This window comes from Danio aesculapii, chromosome 6 (assembly GCF_903798145.1).
Source record: "Danio aesculapii chromosome 6, fDanAes4.1, whole genome shotgun sequence".
Taxonomy (NCBI): domain Eukaryota; kingdom Metazoa; phylum Chordata; class Actinopteri; order Cypriniformes; family Danionidae; genus Danio; species Danio aesculapii.
Window position 1 is genome coordinate 49418108 of NC_079440.1, and position 12719 is coordinate 49430826.

The 12719-nt window shown below is 37.2% G+C and overlaps 1 protein-coding gene across 4 annotated transcripts in view; it reads right to left on the reverse strand.

The window, feature by feature from the left end:
* Window positions 1–11037: 11037 nt before the first annotated feature.
* Window positions 11038–12719, reverse strand: part of grm4 (glutamate receptor, metabotropic 4) — a 394250-nt gene continuing 392568 nt past the window's right edge. For all 4 annotated transcript variants that reach the window (XM_056460431.1, XM_056460429.1, XM_056460430.1 and 1 more), the window contains one exon: window positions 11038–12179. Coding sequence is in view for 3 of the 4 variants with exons in the window: in XM_056460429.1 (XP_056316404.1) it covers window positions 12130–12179 (50 nt within the window). In the remaining variant the exon portion in view is untranslated. The remainder of the gene's footprint in view (window positions 12180–12719) is intronic.

Sequence of the window (12719 nt, forward strand, 5' to 3'; positions counted from 1 at the left end):
TTAGAAATGAGTTATTAAACTATTATGTTTAGAAATGTGTTGAAATAGAAATTGGGGAAAAATGAACAGGGCACTAATAATTCTGACTTCAACTGTGTGTGTCTTTGTGTGTGCGTGTGTGTATGTATGTGTGTGTGTGTGTGTGTGTGTGTGTGTGTATAAATATATATATAAATAGAAAAGTAGAAGGAAGACAGGTGATTAAAGTGACTTTGAACATGGCTTGTTGGGATTTTCACGTACAACCATTTCTAGGGTTTACAGAGAATGGTCCAAAAAAGAGAAAATATCCAGCGAGCGGCAGTTCTGTGGAGACAAATACCTTGTTGATGTCAGAGGAGAACGGTTCGAGCTAATAGAAAGACAACAGTAACTCAAATAACCACTCATTACAACTTAGGCAGTGAATGCACAACACATTGAACCTTAAAGTAGATGGGCTACAGCAGCAGAAGGCCACACCGGGTTCCTTTCCTGTCAGCTAAGATCAGGAAACTGAGGCTATTATTTGCATAGACCACGCAAGGTTTTCCCAATCTCCTAGTGTCCAATTTTAAGTCTTGATTTCTTTCGGATGGTAGGGTCAGAATTTGGTGTCAACAAAATGAAAGCATGAATCCATCCTGCCTTGTATCAAAGAGGCTGGTGGTGGTGGTGTAATGGTGTGGGGGATATTTTCTTGGCACACTTTGGGTAGTACCAATAAAGCATCGTGTCAACGACACAGCCTACCTGAGTATTGTTGCTGAACATGCCCATCTTCTTATGGCTACTTCCTGCAGGATAATGCACTAAAAGCTCGAATCATCTCAGACTAGTTTCTTGAACATGACAATGAGTTCACTGTACTCAAATGGCCTCCACAGTCACCAGATCCTAATCAAATAGAGCCCCTTTGGGATGTGGTGGAACAGGATCAATTCTATATTAAAAGGCATAATAATGATCAGGATAATGTTTTAAGAGTATAAAATTATTTTTTAAATGAACATATATATTTGTAGAATCCTAAAAGCTACAGTTTTACATGTTCTATATGTATTATATTGCATTCACATTCCAATCAAACACTTTTTTTCCTGGTTGTTTTATCCACTACACATGCAGATCCACAACTTAATCTGAAACTTTTAGTTTAGTATATCTTTATTTTAACAAATCAATATCAGATTTATTCCAGTTTTTGAGATTGTATTCCTTCATTTCTTTCTCTTTTTTACAAGTTACAGCATGAAATAAACAGGAATTAACATCCCACATCTCATGTAATTGTTCAATCGCCAATAAAACTATACAACAAATGTAAACACTGTGACATAACATTAGTTACCTCAGTCATTTAGCGCGCACAGCTAGAGAAGTGACCTCCAGAAAAGAGCATTTCTGTAAATACTTAACACTACATTGACCATATTCATTCTTTTATTTCCCAGTGTTCGGGTTGGCCAGCTCGAAGATTTCTAATGAACTGCCAGCTGTCAAGATGTCATTCTATACTCGCCGTCTTCAAGGTCGACGTCAGCGATGTTCTCCACCTGATACAAACTATAAAAGGTACAACTGATGAGAAGCTCCACGACACATCTTTAAAATTTTAACATGTTGTTTTCTATGAGTGCTCACACACTGGCAAGGCCACTCAGCATCTGTCTGCATCACCCAGGTACCACTCTTTCTGTTTTACTGCTGGTCTTCAAATGAAATATCTACAGTATCTGCAAAACCTGTCAAAAGTAGTTACTGTACAACTAATACCAATCAGTGAGGAAACTCGTTGTCTTTCAAGCGACAATTTGACTTAACTTTAAAAAGTGAGTAAATCTAACTTGTAATTGTAACATTGACTTAATTTTTAGTTCATGTACGTAATTTTTTTTAGTCTAGTGAAGTGCTTTGAAATGTAAAAAGACAGCCAATAGTGTTTCGTTTTATTACCGCTCTGCCAGTGAGAGTAGTTGAGGTCAAGTGCATCAAATGTGGTGTCTTGAAGGGGGCGGGGCATATCAGATACTAGAGAGCATTTGATTGGTTATGATTTTGTCACCTAGTTGCTTTAAAAGCAAGCAGATTACTCACCTTTTTTAAGTAACACCAACTAAATGATTCAAAAACAATGTGTTTACTCACTTCTTTTTTTGTCACCTAGTCACTTTAAAAGCAACCGAATTTACTTTTTCAAGAAACGTCAACTAATTGCTCACTTTTTTGAGTCTACTAATCGCTTTAAAAGCAACTCGTTTATTTTTAAAAAAATAAAGCCCACCAATTGCTTTGAATGCAGCGAGTGTTTACAAGTGTAAAGTCCCGTGAAGGAGCTCCGGATGGAGACTGTTGTCATGTGTTTACCTTATGATTAAAGTTGTTACACATCCGCCAATTCCAGCATCAAAACGAGCAAGTTTGAGTCACTTGTACATCAAAGTAGTGTTCAGAAAAAAGAAAATACCAGTGAAGAAACTTGACACAGAGGAACATAAACACCTACTGCCAGCTAGCGTTTCTAATGTGTTGTTGCAGAGCAACAGAAACGACGCACAGATGTATAAATGCACGGCTACGCGCATTGCATGCACCGTGGGTCACGCCGACCACTCGACGCAGAAGTATAAACGAGGCTTCAGTTTCTTTATTAATCAGGAATCACCACAGCGGAATGAACCACCAACTTATCCAGCATATGTGTTATGCAGCAGACACCCTTCCAGCTGCAACCCAACACTGGGAAACACCCATACACTCCTGCATTCACACACATACACTACAACCAATTTAGCTTATTTAATTCACCTGTACTGCATGCTATTGTGGTCTGTGGAGGGAAACCGGAGCACCCGGAGGAGACTCACGTGAACACCAGGAGAACATGCAAACTCCACACAGAAATGGCAACTGATCCAGCCGGGGCTCAAACCAGCAACCTTCTTACTGTGAGGCGATCATGCTACCCACTGCGCCATCATGACTATGCAATATTTTATTGCAATATTTTATTGTTAGATTTAGATTTACATTAATGTAAAAATAGTGCAACACGCATGTTTGTAAATCCAACTAAAAATAAAAGACAAATGTCTTTACTTGTGAACTGAAAAATGCCACCACCTTAATGTTTGATACTGAATCAAACTATCTCTACAGGTATTTCAACCTACATCAATAAAACTGACTTAAACATTGTTAAATGTATAAACTTTAAAATGCTGTTTAAACATGATTAGTTATTCAAATGAATAGTTAACCACCAGCTGTCGCCACCACTTTATGATCACTTACATGAAAATGACTTAAATAAATCTTCAAAGCTTTGCTGCACAGATTTAAGCTTTGTCTCATTTTAAAGAAGAATCTTGTCTGATTGTAGCTGTACAAACGTACCTTTAAATACCTTGAAAATAATAAAACAATAAATGTAGATTTTAATATAATACATAAACAAAATGGGTTTTTTTTACAAAACCTGTTTTTTTTTACCCAAATTTAACAGAAAATCAAATCTAAATATCCCCAAAAATATATATATATTTTCCAAATTTGACATTGATATTGCAAAATATTAGCTTTCAGTAAGATTCCGTTTGGCCGCAGCACCAAAAATGGCCACCAGCTGACATTCAGGTTACACTGGTGACATTATGAGGATGCCCCTATTTTCTGTGTATGCTTTGAACAACATGAAAGAAATAAAAAGTAAAGTAGGCATCAAATTCTAATGTAGTGTGGTGGTATTTGATTTAAATATACTGTAGCCGCTAAAAATATCTAATCTATATTTTACATGTGGATTGCTGTAGCAAAGTAATTCTTTACGACTCTGATGAATGTCCTTGTTGAAAATGAATAAATTACTCTGTAATATCTATCAAAAATCAGACACCAGAATGGAAAATAGACCTTTTAAGTAATGCCAAGTTTAAAGCGAGTTTACTCATCTTTTGTGTCTGCTAATCACTTTAAAATCAACACTGTTACATTTTTAAAAGAAGTCAACTAATTAATTTAAAAGCTACGTGTTCACTCACTTCTTTTTTTGTGATCACTTTAAAAGCAGCCAGACTACTCACCTTTTTTTAAGTAACGTCAACTAATTGATTTAAAAGTAACATGTTTACTCACTTCTTTTTTTGTCACAGTCGCTTTAAAAGCAACCAAATTACTCACCTTATTTGGTTTGAATGTAGCCTCTAAAACATCTAATCAATATTTTACGTGTGGATTGCTGTAGCAAAGTAATGCTTTACGACTCTGATGAATGTCCTTGTTGAAAATGAATAAATTACTCTGTAATATCTATCAAAAATCAGACACCATAATGGAAAATAGACTATTTAAGCGTTCAAATTATTTATAGTTTGTCATGATTGCTTCATGTTCATACAACAATATCATGGCTTAAATATGTAACCACATATTGAAGGGTGAGAGTAAATGGATTTTGATCTCTTACTCTTCCTACATAACAAAAAACAGTGGTAAAATATGTATTCAGAAGACTTCAACCTTTCCAATGATATATAGTTTATTATGATGAGACTAGGATTTCATTGCAATATAGTGAAGCAAACTTAAACATCACCCTATTGGGACGATGACAGTTAAATTAACAAAAACATGTTGTTTTTGATCATGTCATTATTTACAATGTGGCTATATATATTTCTACATTTAAAAAATATATATTGCATAAACTAATTTACATAATTCCAAATAAATGCCAATGTGAGTTTTACTCATCTAAAAACCTTGCTATTAACCTATTTTCTGCTAACAAACAGCAATGCCACACACACACACACACACACACACACACACACACACACACACACACACGCACACACACACACGCACACACACACATGTATTGATCTCAGAGTACATGACCTGCTTTGCACAGTGTCCTGATCCACCCTTCACTGTACACTCTTTCCATCAGTTTCTCAGCACTGTCAGAGAGATGGAGTAGCATTCCAATCAAGCCCCTGTTTTATGTCCTGTATTTGAGACAGACCTAAATAAGCCTAACATGGGCTATAATTTATGTCTGCTAGCTGCAGCGTTATACATCACAGAGTCAAAGCACCGGTGCTTTTCTTTATAGCACCTGTCTTCCTCCACGCTGTTGCTGCTGATGGCAGATCCATCTCACACTTAATAATGGCTCTTCTGAAACGCACATTAAGATAGACGACTGCCTCTTGTAAAAAGAAGAGAAAAAAGTATCTTAGACAAATTACATTTCTTTTAATTTCCACTGTGCTTTTGCGTCTGGTTGCCCTCCAATTTTCAAGATAGCAACTGCATTATTGAACCAAATTTTACATGCACAAAAGATTTCTGAATATATATAATTCAATAGGATAAGAGCACAGTAAGAAAAAATTCCAACCCAGGCTCATTCTGAAAACATACCCCATATACATTTCTGGAGAGTGCCAAATACGCCCCAGAAGGTACATTTTTTTTCTGCAGTTTTTGTTTTCACAAATCCACCAGAGGCCGCTGTGTATGTTTTTTCAGATCTCAAATTTCTCTTGCGAGTGCCATTTGCGCTTGCTGTTCTCTCTTAAATCCACCAGAGGCCGCTGTCGACTGACTGACTGATTGACGGACTGACCGATCGACTGACCACCCCTCTTCCTTCCTTAAACCCAACCAATACTGTTTTAAAAACCACAGATTGACCAGCCCACCCACTTTCTTAAACCCAGTTTTAGGGGCCGATCACACCGAACGTGCTTTTAGGTTTCAAAAACGCGAGTTGCACCACACAACCTTTTTTTGTTGACAAGAAAAAAAAGTGCGGTGCGCTTTTATGTCACTAGTCAACGACTGAATCAGCTGCGGAATGTGCAAGAGTGTTGCTGATGTCATTAATATCATTTTAAAATGTAATAATATTGTGATATTCAGGGCTTGATATTAACGTTTTTGATCACCAGCCACTGTGGCTAGTAGATTTCCAACATTACTAGCCACTTGCCATTTTCTCGTTGTTGGGAAAATCTATTTTATATGCATAAATTTGACTCTGACATGCTGAAATGACTTGATTTAGATTTTGTGTTATGTCCACATGCCTTTTGTGTGTGTGTGTGGATGAGCTTGCTCAATGTGCATGAGCGAATGGGTTGTCGCATTGCAATTCGTTTTTATTTCACATGACTTTTCTGGGCTCAAAATTAAGAATTTACCATATTTATCTCTGACCACACCAAAAATATCTAAATTATTATTTCTTGGCCACACATTTTAAATAATGTGTCAAAACAAGCTAAATATAGCTGTATACATGCACTTTTAATTCAACAAAACTTTTCTTTAAAAACAATTGACATTTAAAAAGGTCCCAGATCAGTTAACTACACATAAATGGGGAATTAATCTCATATTAAAGCAATGTTATTAACAAAAATAACTAAGCAAAAGAAAGTAGGTAAAAAAATAAAAATAAAACCCTGTGTGATAATGAAAGGATATTCACACACTCACGGTTAATGTTAGGCCTGTTAATAATTAGTTTAAAGATTGGTAAAAGCGAAAGCAGCAACCGCTGCTGTTTACAAAAGGATATATATGTTTTTAATCTGGTGCTCTTGAAAGCAGCAGGACTGTGGGTGCACCATCATTGCTTTTTCTCCAGTCTATTTCAAAGAGAACTGATCGCACCAGTTGCGTTTCCTCTAGGCATGGCTGCTTAGTGCAAGTAAACGGGAGCATGCACTCTTTCTAAAAAGTCACGCGCATCACATAACCTGTGCGCACGGGTGACCATCCTCTTATTGGTATTCACCGGCTTTCTTTTGCTTGCGCGAACACAATGATTTTTGTCAGTCGTGCTGCTTCTCGATTCTAAGATCACATTTGCTCAAATATTGGTCCATCCATCCTTATTGTCAAACCCTGCTTTATAAGAAAACTACAGTTTAAAAACATTATCTGCAACCAGCCAGTGGCTAGTGGGAGCAGCTGTCTAACTCCCCACAGCTGAAATCTACCTGCATTTGGCAGGTTGGCAGGTGAAAAAGTCAAGCCCTGGTGATATTCAAGATTTGTGAGCCGGATAACTCAAAACAGCAACCACAAGTCTCTCCTCCATCTTCAAAAGTCTTCATAGTTGTCTTAAAACACAAACACTGCAGGCACCTCAATGGAAACCCCACCTCTGCTTTCATTTTCATTTTTTAAAGACATGACTGACGGAACTGACTTTTTACTCAGAGTTAACTTTATTTCAACTGTGAGCGCACGGCACACCACAGCAAAAAACGCAAGGTGCAGTACACCGTTAAAACACTCACGGCCAGTAGTAAATCATTCAAAAAAGCTCCTCAATGCAAAAAGCGCGGCCACTTAGAAAGCAAAGCAGAAAAAGAAAAGCCCTCACCTGATTTTGATCACTTTTCAGATTTGACCACATTCTCACCCTGTTATTTACTTGTTTATTTTGTTCTTTGGCTTCTGTTTTTGTCTTGCCTGGTTTCTGGAACCGTTCTTCGATTGAACCCCGTCATCGTGGTCAACTTCTCACTGCTTCTCAAGTCTGCCAACGTACATGGTGAGCTACTGGACAAACTGGTAACAGCAGGAAAGCCGTCCACATGGAGGTAAGCGATCAGCTGGTAAACACAAAAAGGAACAGCATCATACCGCCCCGTATCGGCCATTTCAAAGACGAAATGCAGCCATACGTAGCTCTGGCTACATAATTTGCAATCTCCATAAATGTATGAAGGGCTACGTTTCCAGAATGAGCCTATGTTGAAAAATTCAATCCTCAAAACTAATTAAAGCTTTTCTATATATTATTTTAAATACAGTATGTTTCAGGCTGTCAGATACGAAGTGCGTTATTAAATGAAAAACACTTGAGTCTCCATATTAGGATTGGGGTTTGTCTATTATTTCTGTGCTTGTATAACTAATCATCACTTGTCATAGTCTTTTTCTTCAATCCGAGTCTGCCACAGATGTGAATCATCAGTCTGTGTTTTACTGAAGAGAGCTGCGCTATCACTTTTCTAAGCAATCCGCCTTTCATTTTTGCCTGACGGAGGAAAAATAAGTGAACAAAGAATCCCAGAGATTTGCAGCCTACACCTTAGTAACAGCCAAGCAATACTGTAGTAACCATCCAGCAAAAAAGGAAAATATTATATTATTTATCCATTCATTTTCTTTTCAGCTTAGTCCCATTATTAATCTGAGGTCGCTACAGCGGAATGAACCGCCAACTTACCCAGCATATGTTTTACGCAGTGGATGCCATTCCAGCCACAACCCATCACTGGGAAACATCCATACACATTCATTCACATACATACACTACGAACAATTTAGCCTACCCAATTCACCTGTACAGCATGTCTTTGGACTTGTGGGGGAAACCGGAGCACCTGGAGGAAACCCACGCCAACACGGGGAGCATGCAAACTCCACACAAAAATGCCAACTGGCCCAGCCAGGCCTCGAACCAGCGACGTTCTTGCTGTGAGGCGACCGTGCTATCCACTGCGCCACCATACAGCCCGCTTATATTATATTATATTATATTAGACCACAGAACTAGTCATGTGTCCTTTTTTTTTTTTTTTACACTATTGAGATTTATACATCCTCTTAAAGCTGAATAAATAAGCTCTCCATTGATATATGGTTTGTTTGGTAGGACAATATTCAATATTTGGCCGAGATACTATTTGAAAATCTGGAATCTGACGGTTTAAAACATCTAAACACTGAGAAAATTACCTTTTAAAGTTGACAAAATTAAGGTTTTTAGCAACACATTACGCACACAGATCATATAACATATGCGCACACGTACAGTAAAAAATACAATATTTAATATTTTATACTTTTTTTTTTCTTCTATATACTGTAACCTTTTGTCAGCAATTTATTTAATTTTTTACAGTTGACCAGTCACAGATAAATATAACAGTTTGAAACAGTAAACACTTGCATATTGTTTTTGGTTTTTTGTATAAAAGAAATCACAGAATTAATGAAAAATTAATTTAACTCTGGCCACTAAAATCTGATCTGTTGTCTGAAAAAAAAAACTGTAGAAAAAAAATCCGTAAATTAACAATTTTCCGTATTTTGTGATGCGTTTTTATTTTTCTTATTTAAGCTTTTTAATTTCATTGTGGGATCTTTCCTTCAGAGCTGCATGGTGGCACAGTGGGTAGCATGTTCGCCTCACAGCAAGAAGGTCGCTGGCTCGAGCCTCAGCTGGGCCAGTTGGCATTTCTATTTGGAGTTTGCATGTTCTCCCTGTGTTCGCGTGGGTTTCCTCCGGGTGCTCCGGTTTCCCCCTCAAGTCCAAAGACATGCGGTACAGGTGAATTAAGCAGGCTAAATTGTCCGTAGTGCATGTGGGTGAATAGGTGTGTATGGATGTTTCCCAGTGATGGGTTGCACCCTGGAAGGGCATCCGCTGTGTAAAACATATGCTGGATAAGTTGGCGGTTCATTTCACTGTGGCGATCCCAGATTAATAAAGAGACCAAGCCGAAAAGAAAATGAATGTGACTGATATTTTTTAATAGTTTGAATTGATATACTGTGTTGTCTGTATTGCTGTTGTACATGACAATACAAAAACCTAACAATAAACTGCCAGAAGATTTTCCTGTTGTTTTACAGACTTGTCGGCTTTTGATGATGAAAATTCAACTGCGCATTTAAAAAAAAAAAAGTGACACTGTTTTACATAACATATAGAGAAACATATATAAATAACATATAGAGAGAAATTATTTATACAATATATTATTTCAAACTGGGCAGCATAGTGGCTCAGTGGTTAGCACTGTCTCCTAACAAGAAGGTCACTGATTTGAGCCCCGGCTGGGCCAGTTGGCATCTGTGTGGAGTTTGCATGTTCACCCTGTTCTCGCGTGGGTTTCCCCCACAGTCCAAAGACATGCAGTATAGGAGAATTGAATGAGCTAAATTGGTAGTAGTGTATAAGTGAATGTAAGAGTGCATGGGTAAAACATAAGCTGGATAAGTTGGTAGTTCATTCTACTGTGGCGATCCCTGATAAATAAGGGACTAAGCTGAAGAAAAATGAATGATTTCAAACCACTAAAACATTAGTAAGAGTCACTTTGTTAAACTGCACAGTTGAAGTTTCATCATTAAAAGCCGACATGAGAGCAACATCCCCAAAAAATGTCAATCATAAAATAAGGAAACTTTTTTTTTTTACAGCGTACAGTTAGTCATAAATAGGCAGGTTAGGGTAATTAGGCAAGTTATTGGGTAACACTTTACAATAAGGTTAATTTAGTTAATGCATTTACCTTTATTAATCATGATTGAACATTTACTAATGCATTATTAACATCCAAGTCCACGCTTGTTAACATTAGTTAATGCACCGTGAGTTAACATGAACTACCAATGAACAACTGTGTTTTCATTAACTAACGTTAACTAACATGAACAAATACTGTAGTAAATGTACGGTTCATTGTTTGTCATGTTAGTAAATGCATTAATTAACATTAACTAATGAAACTTATTGTAAAGTGTGACCAGTTATTGTATAATGATGGTTTGTTCTGTGGGCTAACGAAAAAAATAGCTTAAAGGGGCTGATAGTTTTGACCTTAAAATGGTGTTTAAAAAAATAAAAGCTGCTTTTATTCTAGCCAAAATAAAACAAATCAGACTTTCTCCAGATGAAAAAATATTATCAGACATACTGTGAAAATTTCCTTGCTCCGTTAAACATCATTTGGGAAATATTTTTAAAAAAAGAAAATCAAAGGGGGCTAATAATTCTGACTTCCACTGTGTAAAACTATTTTCTGTAAAGAGCCTTTGAAATACTGCACGCTGTAAAAAAACTTTTTCCCTAATAAACTCAAACATTTGACAAGCCAAACACTGCAGTGACGATTTGTCAGAGAACAATGAGTTTTGAAAAATTTCTTTATTAGAAATTATTTATGTATAAAAATGAACATGCTTCACATACCTCATGTCTTATTTTACAAATACTTTAATTCAGGCACTGTTTCTGACATATTCTTTTTTAGTTTCTCTTTTAGGATGAAAAGCAAACATTAGCAATCAGGAACACACATTAAGTTGCCATTTACCACGGTCAACATAGACGTTTTATTCTGCAGCACGAACAGTGCAAAAAACGAAACAAAAACAAAGAAGAGAGGAGAAATCATAAAAAAAACTGAATCTTAAATTCACAAACATCTAAAAAGAGACAAACCAACTTGTCTCTCTCTATCACCTGACATTTTTTTTTCCGGATACGAATACAAGAGCCTGTTATCTACTTCCTCCAAGCCTCTCAAAACCATCGGTTTAAAGTAACTTTGAGATCGGTGAGTCTTCGATAGCTGTATTCATACGAAAGTGACTTGTTCCAGTGGACGTCGGTTCCAAACGTTATTTTCAGATTCGGTGACTGTGACAGCTACAGCACATTTCGACAACAGGGCAAATTTGACTTCCTCAAAAGTGTGTACTTATGCACAAGCAAACATTACTCCAAAGAGCACTTCGTACATCTTCAACAGTTTCACAAGGCCCATGGTGAGGTAACAATACAGCAACATAGTTCAACAGCATTCCAGAAGGTCTTTTTTTATTCATAGAAAAAGAAAACAAGAACGTAAATAAAAAACAACACAGCACACGATGTCAAAACCAGCATGCTCAACATCTGTAAACAATGGTCACTGTCTTTGCTGTTGTCATCATCACCAAGGAGAAAACAAGAGGAGAAATGATTTATTTTTATATATCTTTTTTTTTTAGCCACCACATAGTGTTAGCGTTGATGAAACAGCGGACACTGACATGTTGTCCTTAATTAGTGTGTATCACTTTGAACAATGACATCTGGAATAGATAGAGCAAGCTGTAATGGAATAGTCCGGGTTGACAGAACGTCATTCCAGCATCACCGTCTCTACAGTCTCGGCCTCTCCAGATGCTCCCCGCGTGGCTTCATTAATGGAAACATGTCTGTAGGGCTTTTCTCCAAGCGTCCGCTATCTCACTTCCAGACGTGACATAACGTGAGAGTGATTTATCTTGAAATGCTGTCTTCCAGGGGTCACTTCTGGGATTCGGTAGTGGCCTTTTATCACTTACCTAGATTGCATGGTTGCTGTAGCTGATGTACGTTTGTTTTGGGCTGAGTCCTGTGGAGAAGAGGAGAGAGAGAGAGGGATAAATATAGATTATTGGAGTCTCAGAAGCTCATGAAAGGTTAGGTCAACCCAAATTGAAAAGTCTGGGATCGTTTACGCATCCTCAGTGACGTTCTAAAGCTGTGAGTAATTCATGGTATGCGGATGTTTTCATCAATTCGGACTGATTGGTGTATCTGCGTTAAATGGATGTTCACTCAAAAGCTCGGATGCTTTGAAATGTTTGTAAAGATATCAGAAAACACATTCAGATCTATCTTCAGTCTATGTTTGCATTCTTTTGAAAGCATCAGGGTTTTAGGTGAATATCCGTTCAGTGTAAGAGTGGAATCTCTCATATATTTACATTTGAAGAGTTCAGATTTAAGTGCTATCTGGAATATTCCTCTACAGTGAGCATTTTTCTTAGCCTCTTATGTTATGTTCAGTTATTTCATGTTAAATCATCTATTCTTTGCCATAAATGTGAAATTACTGAATCAAGACAGGACAAGAACAAGACAAGAACATTTCAGATGGCACTTAGAGGTT